This window comes from Marmota flaviventris, chromosome 6, assembly GCF_047511675.1.
Source record: "Marmota flaviventris isolate mMarFla1 chromosome 6, mMarFla1.hap1, whole genome shotgun sequence".
NCBI classification, from domain to species: Eukaryota; Metazoa; Chordata; class Mammalia; order Rodentia; family Sciuridae; genus Marmota; species Marmota flaviventris.
Genome location: NC_092503.1, coordinates 84,000,680 through 84,022,045, shown reverse-complemented (window position 1 = coordinate 84,022,045; position 21,366 = coordinate 84,000,680). Strand labels below are relative to the sequence as shown.

The 21,366-nt window shown below is 36.3% G+C and overlaps 1 protein-coding gene across 2 annotated transcripts in view; it reads right to left on the bottom strand.

The window, feature by feature from the left end:
* Filip1 (filamin A interacting protein 1) overlaps window positions 1-21,366 on the bottom strand; it is a 170,779-nt gene that overhangs the window by 29,893 nt on the left and 119,520 nt on the right. For both annotated transcript variants that reach the window (XM_027928252.2, XM_027928251.2), the window contains exon 4: window positions 20,332-20,510. In XM_027928252.2, the coding sequence (XP_027784053.1) occupies window positions 20,332-20,510 (179 nt within the window). The remainder of the gene's footprint in view (window positions 1-20,331; window positions 20,511-21,366) is intronic.

Here is a 21,366-nt window from a genome sequence, read left to right as displayed (position 1 = left end):
ACTAAAGAAAGCAGGTATTATTCTTTCTTTTTGATGTTTCATGAGGAACAGAAAAAAAATATGAACTGTATAAGTTTGTCATCCAAACATGTGACCTGGAGCTCTCCCTCCCAGTGGCCCCTACATCTTCCCCCCTGCCCCAAAGAGGATTTCCCTTTCCCATTCCCATGGAAGGGTTGCCAAGGTTCATCACACCTAAATTTTGAATGCTCCATCTAGGAGACACTTGTGTGTGACCACAGGTAGCTCTCCCTCACAAAATAAGTCAAATGAAGGTATGTCCTTAGGGAAGCCAGAGAGGAGGGAGGATGTGTAGACACAGGTAGGTTGGTAGGTTTCTTGACATCACGGTCTGAGGATGTTCTCCCACAGGCAAGTGGAGGGGCCTCCTCTGAGGGATGTACTTGGGATCACACAGGTGATGAGGGGAGGAGCCTGAAACAGGAGTGAAATTTCCTAAGACTATTCAAACAAGTTGAGATAATCCAGGAAGTTATCAGATGCCTCCTTTAACTCTCTACATGCATTTATAGAGTACTGTGTACAATACATTATGGGAGTTCCTGGTATCAAAATATATCCTTTTGTGGAGCTGTGGTTGTAGCTCAGTGGTATAGCGCTTGCCTAGTATGTGCAAAACACTGGGTTTGATACTTGGCACCACATAAAAATGAATAAATAAAAATAAAGGTATAAAAAATGTTGTATCTGTAATATATATATCCTATTGTAAAACTTTATATTAAGATACTATTTATCTAATTTGTTTATTGGATAAATATTTTAATGAATAAGATTTATTTAAAATAACAGACATGAAGTTAAATAGCAAATTTACTCAAGTACATAAATTGCTTATAGTAGTGAATTTCCATACATTTATTTACTCAGAAAAGTAACCCTCTCCCTCTTTAAAATGGCAGTAGAACTTATTGCCATTGCATCTAAAGGACTTTTTAAAATGTTTTAACTATAAGCTTATGTTAAATTTGCCTAATAATCTAATAATTATTTAACCCAGTTTGGGAACAACTTTAAAGATATGCCAAAAAAAAGTCACAATAATAAGCAAACTCCAAAACCCCAGACTTAATTTTGTATTCATCTTGACTACTGTTAATCTTAGAAAGAAAAGGAAGGAGGAGGAAGAAGAAATGTGAACACCCTTCAGTTGTAGAAAAGATATTAGGTTTCACAAGTAAACAGAAGTTCATCCAGTCACATGGAATTAAGAATCCAGATAGATAAAAGTAGTGAGCTCAAGATTTTCATCCCAGTTGAACTCAAGATTTTCACCACTTTAAACCCAGAGACAAAACATTATTAACAATTAGTGTTACACAAATTAAATCTATACCAATGAAAACCAACGATGCCATCTGCCCTTATATTCAGACTTCTTTAAAATGAGTTATAGGAATCTGAAATCATACTGTAAAAATTTGTTTTTAGTGAAATTAAATTTTTGCTGTGAAACATTCATGCCCCTTGTAATCCAAAAGAGCAGTAAAGACAAACTGATTATTTTGATCACTCTGCTAAACTCAGACAATGTTTTCTGACAGTTTGAAAAACTACTAAAGTTGAACTTTTTACACAATTATTTAACATAGTCCGAACTTTAATTACCACTTTGAAATTAAACCTCCTATTTGCTTTAGTATTCTTGTTATCACTGCCACACTGAGTGTTTCAGAACAACAGGGCTTTCTTTGGATCACTATGCATTCTAATTCATTGCCAACTTTTACAGGACTTTTCCACATATACAAGAGATCTGAAGAAAATCCACATAACAACATAAAAAAAATTTTTGAAAACAGTATTTTACCTCAAATAAGTTTTTGCTTATCAAGAAATCATAAATTAGAAAATATATTTATAGTACATAGAAAGGCTATGAAAAGTCTTCAGAACACAAATAGTTGGACTAATGGTAGTAAGAGATTTTTTTTTTCAGTTCTGATACAAACTCCCCAAGGTTTTTGCAGAATGAGATTACTCTTCCCCTCCACAGAAAAACAGGAGCACTCCTCATACCCAAAAGGTGCATGTTGGTCAGTTGCAGTCAAGGATTCCAAGGCATCAGTGACAATCACAATAAGCTGGTAATTTTCAAGGGTTGTCACCATCCACACTCGGTAAAACCTGTAGCCGCAAGCTGAAAGGTTGTGGAGTCCTTACAGCCCTTGTCAGAAGACTGGACACTAGGAATGTCCAAACCCTGCTTCCAAGATGCTCTTTGCAATAACACTTAGAAATGAGCTCACTGCCAAGTAAGCCTATTAACAAATGAAATGCTCATGGAGGAGAGCAACCAAACATTCCTTAAATCGGAATAGATCTCGACTTCCTTACCTTAATACTAGGAAGCATAGTAGCTTTGTTTTTGTTTTTGTTTTTTATAAGGGGGTACTGAAGTTTGTTCAACAGCAGCAGGCCCTGCTCAGCCCCCTACTCCATGGGGAATTAACCGTCACATTCCAGCCCTGTCATCAGAACAATGAAAGGTGAATGTTGTGCAAAACAGCTTGGGACCACTAACTGATGATGTCATTCCTCCCTTATATGGTTCATTATTGTGCAGATTTACTTTGGTCTGTGAGAAGGGGTGGAGCTGCCCTGGACTGGAAGGGAAAGGCAGCGATTAAGAAGCCGGCAAGTGAACGGGAATTATGTTCCACACTGAGGAAAATGCACTGGGGAGAGGGGTGAAGTTGGAGAGGAAGAATGAGATAAAGAAAAGATATGCATAAAATGTCAAATGGGCCTCACTCCTGATTTTTCAAACTAGCTACACTCTTGTCCAGTTCTATTCAGCACACACTGCAATTTAAATAGGGATCCCACTAGAGCCTCATTGGATTCAGCTACAGGGCAGAATTCATGTTTCCACTAACTTGCCTGTGCATTTGTGTATATCTAAATGAAAACACTACAGTGTGGACCACAGAATGCCAAATACCTTAGTTTAAAGATCATTTAAAAATGGTTTTGCCTGAATTTTTTCCCCTAAAAGTGACTTTTAAGTGGGAAAAAAAACCAACCGATACTCTCCATACAAACAAAATGGGTGAATATGTTCAGCCAAATTTCAGTAAGTATCCATGTCATCATTCCTGCAGGATGTTTTCAAAATCTTCTAGCACCTTTAGTTTTCTCTCTTCTTCTTTTTCTCCTCCCACCCTTTATTTTCTTCCCTACCTCCTGAGTGATAAATTCAGTCCAAAAGCCATTAGGTAAATTAAAAGATCCAGCATAATTATTCCTAGCCCATATAGACAGAATATGTATAATACATACATTATGAAATTCCACTTTCATTACAAAGTTAAAATATTAGTCTAGATAACTTTAAAGCTAATAAAATTGTGTACAGTGCATTTTTAAGCCCCCAAATATCTTTTATATTACATAAATAGAAGCTGCTGGGTTATGGCATAGAAAAGAACACGAAGAAAAAATAAGTTTGAGATCAAAATCATTGTTTCCCTACATTCCTTCACTCATTTTTCCCTTTTGCTCAATCATGCCATCATGCCTTTTTTTTTTTTTTTTTTGGCAGTACTGAGCATTGAAGCCAGCCTCTAAGCTACATCTCCCCAAGCTTTTTGATTTTTTTTTTTTCCTTTTTTTCTTCTTGAGATAGTGGCACACTAAATTGCCCAGGCTGGCCTCCAACATCAGATCCTCTTGTCTTACACTCCCTGAGTGGCTGGAATTACAGGTGTATATCACTGCAACTGGCTTCTGACTTCTTAATAGCATAAACTGAGTATTTCAAGATTGCAGTACTGAATAAATGTATTTTGATTATTGTCATTTTGATAAAAGGTTACATACAGCAATTTTCATGGATAAGGTAAAATTACTGATACTAATCAGTTCATTGTTTTATTTAACATGGATGGGAAGACTGAAATTGAACACAAAAGAAGAATCTCCACCATGGCCTGATGTATGCAAAGCTGCACTGGTGTTGGGAGAGAGTGGGATCTTGGTCATTGATGGCTGAATCTGGGTGTGGCAACTCCTTAGTAGATAACTGGGGGTATCTTTTAGAACTCTTCTGGCTTCAGTTTACTCAACTGCATAAAAAGGAAATGGATTTTAACTTGCAGACTTGTTATGAGAATTAAATAAAATAAATAAAGGCCACAGAGTCAAACATAAAGTGGGTCCACAACAAATAATAATATTTTTATTCACAGTTTGTTAATTTTGATGATAGCATTTTGCAAAAGTACAAATTAATGTTCTAATTTTGACATAGACAATATAAATCCTTATGATAAAGAGGAAATTAAGGGGTTAGGATTGATTACAATGCAAATGAAGTCTTGCATTCAGTTTGCTTCTGATAATTCAAACTTGAGTTATGGTCCCAGGGAGGCATTGATTATGTTCAAAAACCATATAAAATCAATACTTAGAGATAAATGATAATAGCAAGAGGAAATGTTTTATTACCTTTGAAAATTTTTTTTAAAAAATACCATGAATGTCAATCAGACTTGTTTTTCCTCCCTGTTTAATACCACTAAACAACTACATTTGAGATTAATTTAAACCCCCATTAAAGCTCACTTAAAATGGTCATATTTATCATAATGAGTTAACATTCTCTAGTTAACTGACAAATTAGGAGCCTATTGGAAACTAGAAGAAATATTTAAATGGTAAAAAAAAAAATAGGCTTCTCTAGAGTCACAGTATCTAGAAAATGTCCTACTATTAGACTCTGAGGGGAAGGAATCACATTTTCTGTGTCTTTCTATATTCAGGAAGTACGTTTCATTCATTCATTCAACAAATTTTTAACTGGTTGTCCACTGAGAACCAGGGACTGTCTTGGGCACTGGGGATATGGAGTAAATAAGATAGACAAGGTTCCTGTGCTGATGGTGATAAGCACCCTAGAGAAAGAGGCAGTGTTGTTCAAAGGGAATGACTATGGGCAGGGGGCTTGCTCTATAGAGACTTTCCTCTAAGCAGTGAAAAGTGAGGCTACAGGGTCAGAATGAACAAGCCATGCCAAGAGTAGAGGCCAGAGACTCCAGAAAGGCTGCTCCAGGAACATTGCTCCAGGTCCAGGCCTCGATTTATTTAGCCCCAAAACTTAGAAGATTCCATCCCCTAATCTAACCAGAAACATAGCCACTACAGTGGTCCTCTCTTATTCGCATGTTCGCTTTCTATGGTTTCAGTTACCAGTGATCAGCTACAGTCCAAAAATATTAAATAGAAAATTAGAAAAATCCATATATTTTAAATAACATTGTTAGAGTGTATCATAATTATAATTGTTCTATTTATTTTAGTTATTGTTGTTAATATCTTACTGTGCCTAATTTATAAATAAAACTTTATCAAAGGTATGTGTATATACATATGCTGTGTGTGGCTTTATGCATCCACTGGGGATTTTTGGAACCAATCCCTTATGGATAAAAGCTATATATTACTGTGTCACTGAACTTTCATGCAAGGAATTTGTGGTTGTTTCTATGAGACAAAGAACAAGCATAAATGTACTGCTTGCTAAAAACTGTACGGGTGGCAAAATTTAGTTAGAGATTTGTTTTCATTGGGACATATTATTTGTTATGAGTTGCTAATATTTTCAATAAGATCTGACAACTGGAACCAGAAAAGTTGACTTGGCCTGATTTACCACACGATGGTAAGGAATTGGATTTTATCCTGACAGTTCTGATTTATGAGTAATATGTAGAGAATGTACTTGGGAACAGGGAGGACAAGAGTGGAAACAATACAAAGAAGCTATTGTAGTGCCCAGCCAAGCAATGTGAGAGGAACTTAGATAAGACTTTACCTTGCCACTAGGACAGTGGCAATGATTTGGAAGAAAATTGGATAAAGTACAAATTTTAATTTGGAAATGGAATCAATACAACTCATTGGTGGTTATATTTGTAAAGTGAAGAATGAAAGAAGAACTAAGGATTACGAGGATTTTAATTTGAGTAACTAGGTGAAAGTACTTTTAACAAAAATAGCCATATTGGGAGAAATAGATTTAGAGGAAGTAACCAAGAGTTCCATTATTAAGTTTCAGAAGCCTATTAAAAATCCAAATGGGCTGGACTAGTATGGACATTTACTCCATTATAATTTACTTAGTGAGTTAAATAAAATTTTTCTTGTGAGGAGAATTAGTAAAATTTTTTCCTATGAATTATATACAACCAATAGAGCCTCTCCCTTCTTAAGCTTTTTTGTATATATTAACTGAAATGCATTAATGTTATATAATGCATGTGGTTAGTGTTATTGTAATTATGGGGTCCCCAGCTAAATCCTATGACCACTGTGAGCCAAGATCTTCTAAGAACAATCATAACTTTAGAGCACCGGATCTTAGAAATAGTATCCATCTAGTTGCCATTGAGCATCATGACCTGACCAAGTGACTTAAAACCAAGTGTTCTTAGAATTGTTCCTTATTGAAACTGATCATGTAATGGGAGGTGGGGTAGAAGAAGGAGGAGAAGGAGGAGGAAGAAGAAGAGGAGGAGGAAGAAGAGGAAGAGGAGGAGATTCTTAGCATATGGCAAGCAGGAAATATCTCAGTGTGTGGGCGTCACTGGGCTTGCCAATTCATTGTGCTTTCATCTCAGGAGACACTTTGTGCAGCAGAGGAAGTTGTTCTCCAGAAGACTGAGGAGTGGATGAACAGGGTGGGTGTCAGTGGAGGGAATAGAGTGAGCAGGCAGGAAGATCATCAAAGGACAGACTAGAAGTGCTGCACTTGAGTTCCTTAGTTGGGATGGGTGTGTTCTTCAGGATCTCTCCCTGGAGGCCTGGGATAGTAAATAAATCTGGGCAGTAGTTCTGCACACAATTATGCCTCCTTCCTTGGGAGAAATAGCATCCAAATCTTCTAGTATGTTACAGATCTAGGAGAGGTCAGATAAATCTGAGAGCATTAGAAACCTAAACAAACAGAAAGAATTGGAAGAGGGGACGGTGAGTGTAGATACTGGGATGAAATTAGAACACTTTACAGATTAGAATATAAGATTTGGTGACTTTGTGATGAATGATAAAAATTAAGCAGACTGCAGTATTCCTCCCTTCTAAATAGCACATGGGATATGCAGCAGCCATAGTCCAGTATTTCTAGTTTTCTTTATACTTCAGGTCATATATATGTGCTTTCTTAGGCATTTGAGAATAAATACATAAAATAACTCTCACTGAGTTCTTATAGGATATTAGGAGCTATGTAGAAATTAAAAAGAAAATCCTTAAGGTACAGCATTTCTGAACTCAGTAAGAATGAGTGAAGATTAAATAAATTTGCAGCTGAAGCTCACATTCAGCCCCTGAATATTATTTGAGTAGTTTCTTGGCTAAGAGTTCACATCCAAGAGCTGAATATGTTATGCATTGAGCATGAAAGACCCAACTTTTGATTAATCTTTTCTGTTCAAACTTTTCACCACATGAAGTACTTTCCAAACACAAGCATTCTTGGAAAAAGAGTGCACACATGGTCAAGAAGCCAGAGAGGAGCAACCTCCAAACACTGAAAACACCACCTTCCCAAGGTCCAGCTCCCTCTCTGGAGTCCAGGATTTGTAATGCTAATCTGAATACCTTCTTCTACCCTGGAAAAAAAGTAAAAATATAAAAGTAATGTACTTGTTCACTCTGGTGTTAAGAGACAACACATTTTCCCAGCACTTTCCTTCCTTAACTCTTTCTTGGTGTATGGATTTGTGCAAAAATGTTTATCTGGGATTGAATCCAGAGTTAAATACAGGTAATTAGTATAGAATAGGTAAATTGGATCAGATTGAGAAAATGGAGGCCGATGTGAGTCTGGGAAGTTGGAAACTGCCCCTGGGAGATTAGAGCCCTTTGACACTACTCCCCCCCCACCACCAAAAAAAAAAAGGTTGTTAATGAAGCAACTCCAGAGCAGTGTTGCCAATCAACACCCCAGGGCAGCCACTCCCATCCCAGCTAGCATTCCACCTAGGCCCTTCCAGCCTACCTGCTTACCCCCTGGCCATACCACAGACATCCCCTAATCACTATGCAGGATGAAGGGAGAAGTATGAAGGAGAACAAGGGAAACTTTAGATGTATAAAAGAGACAGGACTTCCTCATCCCATGGATTCTGCCTTTGAGTGCCCTTCTTCCACCTAGGAGATGTCTGTTTTACTATCCTTTAATAAAGCTTCTTACTTTCTACTCTATAATTGCCTTGGCATGCTTCTCTGGTGTTATACTTCAACATTTGAGGAAGCAGGTCACTGGCAGTATCAGTATTTATGTGGTGACAAATAGTTGCCAATTTAGAATAGCATTCCCAAAGTTTTTCATTTTGGAGAATAATCTCACATCACCTTTTAATATTTGATTTTGTCTACAGTGTTGAAACATGCTATTAACTCAATTAAAAACTCAATCCAATTAGATTAGAATTTGGGGAACAAAAACTCCCACTCAGTTGCTGAAAATTTTCATCTTTAAATCAGTTGTTTTTGCAACTTGGATTCATTGTTCTCTCTGGAATTTATATACCTTTGATAATGCTTCAGTTTGTTAAAAAACAAAAACTCTATTGGAAACTTTGGGTTTGCATTTTTTGACATAAAGAATATCTGTTCAGAATTGTTCAATTGCCTGGCATTATAGTTGTCTGAAGTACAGTGATCCTATAGAAGTATGGATAGATCAGAAAACATTGAAAAAGAAAATCTATCACTACAAAGTCCTGTTTATTCACTGCCTTTGTGTTTGTCACATGGCTAGACTCTGTGGCTATAATTACTGACCGAAAATGAGTTTGTTAAAGTACCATTCTAGCTGGATTGTTTCCTATTTCCTGATAATTTTCATTGTGTGTTTCTTAAAACTTGTCATCTGGGCTGGGGCTGTAGCTCATTGGTAGAGTGCCTGCCTTGCACGTGTGGGTTCTATCCTCAGCACCACATAAAAATAAATAAAGATATTGTGTCCAACTACAATTTAAAAAACATTAAATAACAAAACAAAAAAACTGTCATTTGCTTAAGTTCTTTAGGGCTGATTAACAGTGAAAAATAGGCCTGAGCTTAGATTTGCATATATTTACAGTATCACATGATAGTCTAATTTTTTATCCAAAAATTATAAGGTAAATCCATAATATATTTTTCTAAATGTGTGAATTTATATCTGGATTTCATTCACTAAATAGTATGCAGAACTTCCGTGAAAAATACATGCAGTTAAATCCCTCAATTTGTAAGAGCCTTCAGAAGAGGTTTTTTTTTTTTTTTCTTTTCTTCTGCTTTTAAAGCAGTTTGTTTTTTCTACAGCTGTTGGGAAGAGAAAGTTATTCTCCATGTTATTCTAATAAGCCAGTCCAAACTGTGATTAATATATTATTCTTTTAAAGATACAAAGTGTCTCCTGTCACTTCTTTTTAATTTATTAAATTTTTAATATAGGAAGTTATAGAAATAAAGCAGTAAATTTATGACCTCGGCAAAATTACTGTAGGAGTTTTTCTTCCAAAGGATGCTTATAGTTACTACATATTTTACTTCTCATAAAATTTTATGTGGCTAAAAATCTCAGTATTGCTTTTTTGTAGAAAGTAAGTCATCATTTTTTAGCTACATATTTAAAAATTATGTTTTACTTCTCAAATATAATTTTTTATTACATAGGATTAAGCTGTCCTTCGGAAACTTAAAAAGTAAATGTTTTATTTTCCCCTGACATAAACCAAAACTGTTAGAGGATGGTTCTTCTGAAATGGTAGAAACCAGATCAGGCCAGAGGAAAATGATCCTAAGTAAAATATGGTCAGTTATTCCCCATGTTTATAAATAAATTATCTCAGTATACATAAAAATGACTATAATAATGGCCATTACTAAGGGATCCAACTTTTCCAATTGACTTGGAATTCCATCTTTAAAATATATTAAATTTTTATATGTACTATAATCTATCTCTAGGAATTCTATCAGCTCCATTGATCTATTTATGTACCAGTAACATTTCAAAACATTAGCCTTAAAATAAATTTTTCTTTCATGTAGAAAACTTTTCTACTGTTTTTTTCCCCAAAATTTTAACTATTTTGTGGGGGTGGTCTTCATACTGGAAATTGAACTCAGGTGCACTAGAACATTGAGCCACATCTCCAACCCTATTTTGTATTTTATTTAGACATAGGGTCTCACTGAGTTACTTAGCACCTCGCTTTTGCTGAGGCAGACTGAACTTGCAATCCTCCTGCCTCAGCCTCCAGAGCCAGGATTACAGGCATGCACCACGGCACCCTGCTAACTATTCTTACTTGTGTGGTTTTTATGTGAACTTTAGAACCACTGCATTTAGTTCCCATAATTAAAAAAGAATTTTTAGGACCACATTAAATTTGGTATCTTTATTAGAATTACATTAAATTTACAAATATAGGGAGACTTGACATCTTTATAATGTTAAGTCCTAGCACGTAGTAAGTTTCCATGGCTCTAAGTCTTTTTCATGTCTCTAGATAAAATTCAAGATGTTTCTTTATGTAGATTTTTCACATTCTTAAGTTTATTACTAGATAATTCATTTCTAATTTAGTATAATTTTATCATGTGGAAATATAAAAACTTGATTTTTGAATATTGATTTTATGTAGATTTTTAACTTGCCACCTTACTTTATTGACCTCACTAAATGTTTCAGTTTTATTGAGTCTACCCACAATTAAATTTAAAAAACAGTTGCTCCCAAACAAACAGAGCTTACTTTTCCTATATTTTGCATTGTTTTCAAAATGTCTGAGTTGTGATTTAGTGAAAGTTAATATAGTTGTTCTCCAAGTGTTTAGTACACAAGTGGGCAGAAGGAATCACTGTTGGGCATCATATGCTATGCCTTGTGGAAGGGACTTTTTTATATTCATTATATCATTAACATAACTCATGATATAGGTGCTCAGTTATTCCCATTCAACAGAAGAAAAAAAACAACAAAACAAGAATCAGAGAGGTCAGATAACTTATTTGAGGTCACAGATCAGTAAGTAGCAGGTCAGGATTTGAATTCACAGCTATTTAGTTCCAAATGAAATGCAGAAGACTAAGAAAATGACTATCTCTAGGTTATAGATTTTGAGGAATCTGGCATCATGTAGCTAGAATACCCCAGGGAAGGAGGTGACTGAAGTTCAGGAGATACTGGTAAGCATCATCAGTACTCTAAAATCAGCCACAATGCCACATCATTTCTCCTCAGCTCAAATATGGATTATGTTACTAATGAAGGGAATACTAATTGCAGGCCTTAAACTCTTTTGTGAAATACAATTATTTAAAATTTTTTTATTTCTTATACATAATTTCTATTATGGGGTCCCATTCCATCAGAGGATAGAAACTTTACCTTAGTTCTGGGTAAGCTCACTCAAGTCAGGTTTCCCTTATTAAATTTGGAGACTCTTCTGGCAAGTCATGGTCTTCTGAGTAATTCTAGGGCTTCAATAATTTCTGGAACCATTTGGAAGGTGGGTGGGAGATGATGTGGTAATCGTCTGTCCCTATTGACATCCTCTTGGGATGCACACTGTGGTCTCTGCTCTCATTTGTCAATTTGTTCAGGTTATAGATTCAAGCTGGCCTCAGAGACCCAGATGATCCTGCTACCCTGATTTCAGATTTCTAGCTTTCAAAACTATGAGAAAATAAATACCTGTTGTTTACATCACACAACTATAGGATAGTATTTGTTATGGCAGTTCAGCACACTAAGACACTCTTGGGCTTCACCTAATAATCCCTTTTTTCTCAAATTTTCCACACCAAATCTCTCTGAAATTTGTATTAATCTTTGCCTCATTCCACCCTCCAAAGCTCAGAACAAAACTTTTTGTTTTTGTTTGTTTGTTTTCTTGGTGCTGGGGTTTGAAGCCAGACCCTGAAGGATGCTAAGCAAATGCTCTATCACTGAGATACATGCCCAGCCCATAGCCTTCTTTTGAAATACCCACTCCCATGACATAGTTATCCTTGTTTCCTTGATTTTTTTCCTCTCAGGGAAGAATCTTATCGAAATGGGAATAAAGAGGAGTAATAAACAAAATTTGGATACACTTGATTACATATTCCTTCTAATGCTATTCCTAGATCCTTGCTTCTGAAATCCAAAAGACAAGATCTTGACTTCTCTTTTTTCCAACTCTTTCCCTTGAGGAAGTGGTTACTCTCTTGATTGACTGCTCAAAAGGGGACAAGTAACAGAAACTAGTAGGTTAAAAGACCCAATTAATATCACTGTACAGCAAATTTTTATAACTGAGAATAGGTAAATAATAATGTCAAAGCTATAGCAATTATTATAATTGTATCACTTAGTCTCTGAGGCTGTAAGGAATACAGTCACCTAGGTTGCCTAAGATGAGAGTTCTTAGAAAGAATACACCTATAAGTGAATTAATATGGAAAATTGCCTCTATAGCCAAACAGGCCCAGGGAGAACTATGATACTATTCATTATTATTTATCATATACCTGAAATACCAGTAACTCAACAACAATGCTAGTAATCCAATGCTTGTCATCTTCTCAGAAATTGGATGTCCACTGTAATCCTAGTCCTGGAGTAACTATTACTGACACTTCGAGTTTTTATGTTTTGGTGGATTTCTCCCATCTTGGATTCTTGTTTTTTTTTTTTCCTTTCTATCTATCTCATATGCCTCAAGAGTGTGCCACAATGGGTTAGTGGGTCACTATAAAATAGAACACATTATTTGGCAAAGTTGTCATGGTAGGTACCTCATAGGCCCCAGTTTCTCTTGTGTTTAAGCTATTAAAGGTTTCAAACTAGCCACTTTAGAGACAACATGGCCAAGAGATGAGTTTGTTCACTACGTATTGTTTTATACATTTGAGAAATGTTGAAACACTGGAATATTTTAATAAAATTGGTCTGTCTTTTGCCCAAAAAATCAGGGTAGCAACACTGAGCCCACAATGTAAAATGGGGTCAGTCATCATCAGGTGACTTAATATTTTCCCTGGTAGTCAAAGCATGCTCTCTCCAGTCAAGCAGTCCCTACCACTCATGCCAAGTGTGCTAAAGAGCTGGATCTGCTTCATTCCATTACTGCCTGGTTCTAAAGGCACTTGAGTTAGAGACCACAAATTATCCATCTAACTGGCTGTGACCATCATTTACATAGTCACATGACAAGAAGAATAAGAACTCTGTGGAAATAACTTTTTCTAAATTTCCCAGAAGAGACCTCATCAGTGAATCAGGAACTTAAGAGTTCCAGAATCTATCTGATAATATCTTGAAAACTTTCTGGAAGAGAATAATTCTCTCAGTGATAGGTTCAGATCTAGAGAGACTACACCAACCTCACCACTTGCCACTACAGGGTTCTCATTCATTATTGCTCATGTTTAAATTCTAATATTAATTATTATTCTTGCTTTTCCTAGGATTTTGGCACAATTAAGGGGATCAAATACTAAGTATCCGATAATTCTTACATGGTTTGTTAAAATCTGAAAGAGTAAATTGTGTTTCTTGCCCACTTTTCTCTCAAGTCTACTTTTTCAATGTTTTTCAATTTTCTTGTGGCCAGTTTTCTCCTCCCACCCTCTCCCCTTTGTATGATGTTAGCTCCTTCCTGGTCCAAGTCCTTTGCATTTGGTGGTGGTGGTGATGGTATGTTATAAAAGTCAAATATGTTGAATATAATTAATTAAAACTCAGCCAGGTTAAGCCTAAAATCAGGAAAATGTTGTCACTATCTTAATCTAGAGTAAAATGCAGTCATAGCTGACATTTATATTTAAACATAGCCCAATAATTGGCTCTGAAGCTGGAGGTACAGATTTCACTCAGGTCACAACACTACAAGATCCCGAATCATCAAAAATGATTTAACCCAATTTTGTGGATTAAAATTTTTTAAAAGAAAGGAAAATGCATTTGAGAAATATTTCTGTAGCATTAAAATAAGTTAATTCATAGCATAACCCTTAATTAATCAAAAACTTTCATTAATTGGGTAGCCCATTTTATAAGGCATCCTTTTAAAAGTTATGTTAGTCTTAGCTCTAAGGCTGCTGGTTCAATGATTTTGGGAATGAGGGTGCTATGAAGCCTGGGAGAAAGATCACATCTACAGCATTTTTGTACAGGTGGAATCTAATGAAATGAACCTCAAAAGGCATTTTTAATGATCTCTTTCATATTCATTCCAGAGGGCACCTTGTTAAGAATGAGTGACAACATGCTCCTAACTTCATCCTACTGATAATATTTTGGATTTTTAAGAGGATCAAATCCTCTAACCTCAATGTCCCAGTCCTCTTGAGATGCTGTCTTTTTGAGTCACTCTTATTGCTTGGTCCCTTCAAGTAAGATGTAACATCTCTTACACCATCCCACAGCCATCTCATCCCCACAAACATATATCTACCTAAGCTGTGCCCTGAAAGTAATATATCATCACCTCTGAGTCCTTTATTTTCATCACATTTTCCAACAGTAAGTGGAATTTTCATATCACAAGGATAAGAGGAATTCAGAGGTGGAGTTTGATCCTGCATAATCAAAATCAACTATAAAATAAATTAAGGCTAGTTCATTGAACCTCTGAACTCTAATTTCTATCCTTCCTTAAAAATCATCCCTCCAGTAGGTGATATCTCATGACCAAGTTAAGTTTGTGAATTCAATGTGCGGTCTAAGTCACTGGCTAGCTTTTCTAAGTCACCTTTCTTTCATCATGCATTGAGGAAAGGGGGTTCATTTTATTAAGAAAGTAAGAACTTGGAAGCAGAATAAGTTATTTTTCAAACCTTGATTCTGCTAATTAACTATTGGCAAGAGACCTTGGTGGAAAGATTTTTTTTTTTTTTAAAGAGAGAGAGGAGAATTTTTTATTTATTGTTTTTTTTTTAGTTTTCGGCCGACACAACATCTTTGTTTGTATGTGATGCTGAGGATCGAACCCAGGCCGCACGCATGCCAGGCGAGCGTGCTACCGCTTGAGCCATATCCCCAGCCTGGTGGAAAGATCTTAATCTCTGTTTCCTATCTGCTAATGGAGATAACAATTACACATAGTTTTGCAAGAATTAAAATGAGATTCATGCTAGTTTATCAGGGAGGTCAATAAAATTAAGTCTGCTACTGAACAGCCTTTAGCAGAGTGCTAAGAACAGAGAAGAGGGCTCTTCCTTTTTTTTTTTTTTTTGCTGATATGTTCCACTCGTTGATTACTTTCTGCTTGATAACACTTAGACATTTACATAGCATCAGCCATCTTTTTCAGTAGAGTGCTTCCTTGTGATCTGAGCTACCAGTGAGAAAAGTCAATTTTGTCAACATGTTTTAGAGATAAGGCAACTAAATCTAAGAAACTTGAAGATATTGTACCAGGAAAGGCTGCTTGATAACACTTAGACATTTACATAGCATCAGCCATCTTTTTCAGTAGAGTGCTTCCTTGTGATCTGAGCTACCAGTGAGAAAAGTCAATTTTGTCAACATGTTTTAGAGATAAGGCAACTAAATCTAAGAAACTTGAAGATATTGTACCAGGAAAGGAGATGTGAATTTTTTTCTATAAAGTAGATTAAGAATTTTTCTGAAAGGGAGACTATTAGAGAAGAAGAATGGGACCAGGGGTAGGGGAGAGGGAAAAATAAGGAAGGGTAATGTGAGAGTGGATATGATCAAAGCATGTTATATGCATATACGAAAATGCCACAAGAAACACATAATTCTGTATAATTAATATGTACTAACAGAAATAAAAGATCTTTCTGAAGATTCCAGTCTCCTAAATCAAGTTTTCAGAAATAATAGATCTGAGTGGACATTTCCATTTGTAGGAAAACTAGTACTCACTCTCCCATGGATCACCAGGCAAATGCTGAACACCCCTTCACATTGACATGAAGGAAAATACCAATTCAGGACATGAAGGCTTCCCCTGCACTCAAGCTCCTGCTTCTACAGTCTGGGCTTCACAGGTTAAAGGATTTCTCTTGGGATGCTGATTTGTGCTTTTAAAGAATGAACTTATACTTGGAAGTCTTGCTGCAAGATTATATGATGATGTCATTATTTATGTAGTCCCAGCTGAGCCTATAAAATCCAAAAGCTTTACAATCTATATTTACAGTGATAGATTTAGACAGCATTTCCCCCACATCATTTACACACACACACACACACACACACACACACACTTCTTTAAGTCTCAGACTGCTTTTTGATGTAACTGTGTTTTCTCTATTTTGACATTCTTGGAGCAGCCCTAGTGAAGCTTAAGATTAAAATCACAAGTCTGCAGCTCAGACAGGGAATAAAGTACAAACCCTGAAGGTGATCTCATGTGTTCAGAATTATACTTCAAACAACTTCACTTGAAATGTAGCATTTAGACAAGGAGCTTTCTTTATCCAATCTTAATTAAAACAATGAAAGACATTTTCATCTTTATTATTAACAATGCTAATTAAACCAATACATTTTTATGTTGTTTTCTCTTTTTAATTTGGGCTGTGACTATTTGTAAAAATAAATATCTAATGATAATGGCTTATGATCACAGTCTGTTCACTTTAGAATAAAGGAAACCAGGAACAACATAGTACACATATTAGTTGTATAATCTGTAGCACAAGATGAGTTTATCAACTATTAAAAACGTGAAAAATAATTTCTGCGTTTATTATTTTTAGATTGCAATAGGGTAAGGTCAGGGGCAATAGCAAGTAGTTTAGGGGAGCTTCATTTAGCTCCCCATAAGCATCATCAGCCTCCCAGCATAACTACCAAAAATAAAATGCAATGTAACTGAGACTCTGTATATACATACTATGCAAAAGCAGCTTCAAAACAAGTCCCCAAGCTGCTCCTTCTAATAGACTGCTAACTGAAGATTTTCCCTTGACTGTCTCGAACCATTTGCTTACATAGGGGCCTATAACTTCACAAAAAAAGTCACTCTGCCTTTTAAGATTAGGTGTCATAGTTTGGATGTAACATGGAGCGGAGGAACCTACACACAGAAAAGGAACATAAACAATCCATTTTTGCACAAGATACTTTTTGCACAAAAGGACTAGATAGTGTCCTGCACTGTGTGATCTTGGTTAAGCTATGTAATTGTCTCGCCTCAATGCTCCCACCTGGAGACTGAGGGACTTAAAAGGGCTGGTCTCAGAAGCCTTTTGCATACTCAGAGCCTAGGATTCCTGGTTTCATCAAATATCTGAATCTGGATTGTTAATCCACACCTACCTCTGATGCTGTGCCTGGGTCCCTTTTTGCCATCTTTAACCATTTTCCTAGAAAAAGTGAGAAACCCTGACAGAACAGGACAAGTACGGAAAAAGAAGCTTAGATACTCCTGAGTGGGGAAGAAGTCCCCTGTTCAGTGGGTGTCCCCCACCTTTTTTTGCCATGTCAAAAAGCAGTCTAGAGTGGAGACAGAATCTGCAGAGTCACAGAGGGGGGAGCTGATGAGTAATAGGGAGAATCCCACTTAGGCTTATCTCAAGCTCCACTTTCTTCCTTTACTCATGCTCACAGTAGAAATAAAGGGTAATGTTTCTCATGGGAAGTCCTTGGCTCTGTTTTGTTTGTTTGTTTCCCCCCACAAAAAGGTTTTCGGGAGAAGAGGAAGGGGCGCAAAGCAAAGATGCAAACAAAGGACTTGGGACTCGATACAAAAGGACTCCCACTTGTGCACAGAAATGCCACTTCTTGACTAGCTGCAGATCAGCTTCCCCTGCAGGTGCTGCAGTTGGGTAGCGTCTGGAAGCGCTGAGGCCGGGGGCTGCGGCCGCCGCGGTCCTCATTGGACGCTAGGTAGGAGCTCCTCAGTGACTTGGCCCACGGGAAAGCAAGCCTCGAGGTCAGCATCCTGCCAGCTCCTATAAGTAGATCTAATTATGACCGCTTACTTCAAAAAGAGGATTTAACCCAAAGCAGATTTAGCAGGGCAGTTTCCAAAGGGCAGCAGGAACCCCAGGCATGACCTTTGAGAAAATCCTAAAAGCTTCGCTGCCCGGGAACTTGGCGAGCCAGTGACCATAAACGCCTCAGAGAATTTCAGAGACGCCAACCTGTTATCAGGGTCCTAGTGGGGGCGTTTAATTTAGAACAAAGTGTCAGAGTGTACCCGTGGCGTGTGTGCTGGAGCTGAGTCGGTATTGAGCTGAGAAAAAAAAAAAATTGACACCCTAATAAAAAGCACTAAATTAAACTTTAATGTGTTTAGGAAGCTAAATAAGAGACAAAGATCTTTTAGTGACTATTTGCCTAAAACGTGAAAGTTTGGGAACATATTCCAGTGGTACCGATTAAAGTTTCAAAAGCTTATTAAAGTCATTTTTAAAGAAAAGTTTACTTGGACTTGTGCTACTTTCAACATAGCACTTTGCTCGGAAGTGGTTTTGTTGTTCTGATGAAATTGAATAACTCCAAAAAAGGTAAAGGAATTTTTCATCTAAAGTTAACCAACATTAGGTTAGTAAATAAATATTTCTGACATAGATTCATCACATAATAAATATGAAAAGAAATACGGTGAACTATAAAACTATTTTGTGTCATTATTTCGGTTGCTCTCAGAGTGCACACACACAAAGGAAAACAAAACAGAAAGAAAAAGAAACAGCTCCCATAAATATTCACTGCATCCACACACTTCCATTAAACCAACTCTGTGAGTGAACTGGTACCACCTCAGATTTTATCTTAGGTGGGAAACTATGGAAAAGACAAGATGTAGTTTTAAATCAGATAGTTTACAAAGTGATCAAAAATGATTCACACAGATACTCTTTAGCAGTATTTGATTTCAAATGTTTAAAAAAGTCAATATCATACAAGTTCCTACTTAATTTTTTTTTTTAGTTGTAGATGGACACAACACTTTATTTTAATTTTTTTATGTGGTGCTGAGGATGAAACCCAGTGCCTCATGCATGCTAGGTAAGCACTCTACCACTGAGCCACAACCCCAGCCTACTAAAAAGTTCCTACTTTTTTTTACTTGACCACATTCCAACACAGGTTATATAACCAGATGATTATTGTGTATTTAATTAATATTGTCTTTAGAACCTTGTTTGCCATAGCCTGGGGTTGGAAACTTCTCAGACATTGAGGTGGCGAGTTTATTCTCACTGGCTACACAAATATGTCAAATCAGATCATCAATTTGTTCAAACACATAACTACTAAACCTTAGCTTATAAGAGCTTAAGGGAAGCGCAAAAAATCTTAAATTAGGGATATAAAATGTAACACTTCAGCCGTTGTTCTCTTTTAAATTTCACCTTCCCCAAGGGATGTGCCCAATACAACAATAAGTAAATATTACCAATAATTTAAAAAATTTTTAAACACAACATGCTTTGCTTTATTCTTTATTTACTCTTACTGTGGTAGCTTTTTCTGATATGTAAAATATTCTGCAAAAATCAAATCTTTTCCTTCATATCCAAATAAATAATAAAGCTGGAATAGAAAAAGCTATTCCCTAGTGGCTCTAAATTTGCAAGCCCTCTCAACACAGATGCAAGCAGGCTTGTTGTTGATTTCAAAGATGGTGAATGTCACAGACATAACCATTCAGCTGAGGGAAAGAAGAAAGGACTTGATTGCAAAGGTTTTTCAATTTGGAATCTCTGCTTCATGTGTGTCAATTTTTGGTTTGAGAAAACTAAATGCTTACAAGAACAGTCATGGAGACTCAACACACTATTTTTTTTGCTTTGTTTTTACATAAAGTTTTATAAAGTATGCAACCAATAGAAAGTTAAGCAGTTAGTTCTAGTCATTATCTAAATATTAATATTTTCTACGTTGGTAATAAGAATGAATAGGATTAGGTTAAAGCATTTGCCTTCCTGAAAAATGGTGTGGTTTGTTGTTGTTGTTGTTGTTTGTTTGTTTGTTTTTTCAATAGAAGGCAATTTACAGGAAGGTTTTTCAAATAGAAATACTTCATTGATCAAGCTCAAATGTAAGCTCCCTGGGTTTCTTTCTGGCTTTATGGTTTTAAGGGTTTTAGCACCCTTGTGGGAATGTGGCACCCTATTTTCATGCACCTCCAAACATATTCATGTAAACTGTCACACTCTTTACGGTAACAAACCATTCAGAAATTGGAATTTAGAACCTTGTTTGCTATGGCCATAGCTTGAGGTTGGACACCCAGAGACCTATCCATAGTGCCACCACTTGGAAGCCTGACCTCTGATGGGAGGGATGGATAGGGCAGCAGGCCTCCAGATGTGACTGGCAGTATGTGTGCACATTACCTCTCCCGCTCCTGCTCCAGCAAGTTGGTGAAATCGTCGCTTTTGTTCATGTAGTCAGTGTGTTTGTGCTTCTCGTTCTCCAACTCGTACACAGTACGCCTGTGACACTTCTCTGCCAGCAGCAGTTGCTCTAGCATGCGCCGGTAGGTTTCTTTCTGCTTTTCCTCAAGTCTGTCCAGCTGAGTAGGCAAAGGTGGGAAAGATATTTTATTTTACTTGCATATGACTCTAAATAATTGGCTTAAATTGGTCTAGTGATTTATTACCTGAAGGAGAAAACATCAAATGTGGTATTCTCTGCCATTTCCCCCATTCCATCGTTTTCTCTGTGTCAACTGACTACATCAACTAGCCATGATAATGCTGCATTTTAACTTCTGTCCTTCTGGCCCTTTTTCTGTAAATACATGTATGGTCCCTAAACTTGCAGGAGAACGAACTCTTCCACGTTTTTAATGAGATAGCCAAAATCCTGTACTTGAAAAAAAAAAAAAAAAAAAAGGTGGATCACATCCCTCCTGATCTCAAAAAAAAAAAAAAAAAAATTAACATCTCAGCATGTACATGTGCCAAACTTCTCCTTTGGGAAGTAATTATCATTGTCGCAATCTTATTTTAAGGCTTGCAGCTATATGCATTTCTAGGAAAAGTATATTAAGGATCAAAGTCTTCTTATTTTAAGAGACACTAAATATAAGGAGGATTTTAGAACTTGTAGAGAGTATGTATCTCTAAAATCATTTTTTTTCACAATTCAAAAACTTTATTTACTAAAAAGAATATTTGAATATATCATTTTCATTATGTATCATTTAATTATTTAAGGTTTCACATTACAGAGAATATTAATAATGATTTTTCTCATATTAATAATGATTTTTGTGATTATCATTTTAAGATTAGATCAAAATAAAAGCAGTCTTAAATATTATCAATTTTTTTTCCCTTTTTCTCTGAACAGAGTGTAAGATCTTTAAAGAATCATGCCTTGATCATCTTTTTAGTCTCTAGAGCTTAGCACAGTGTCTAGAACAA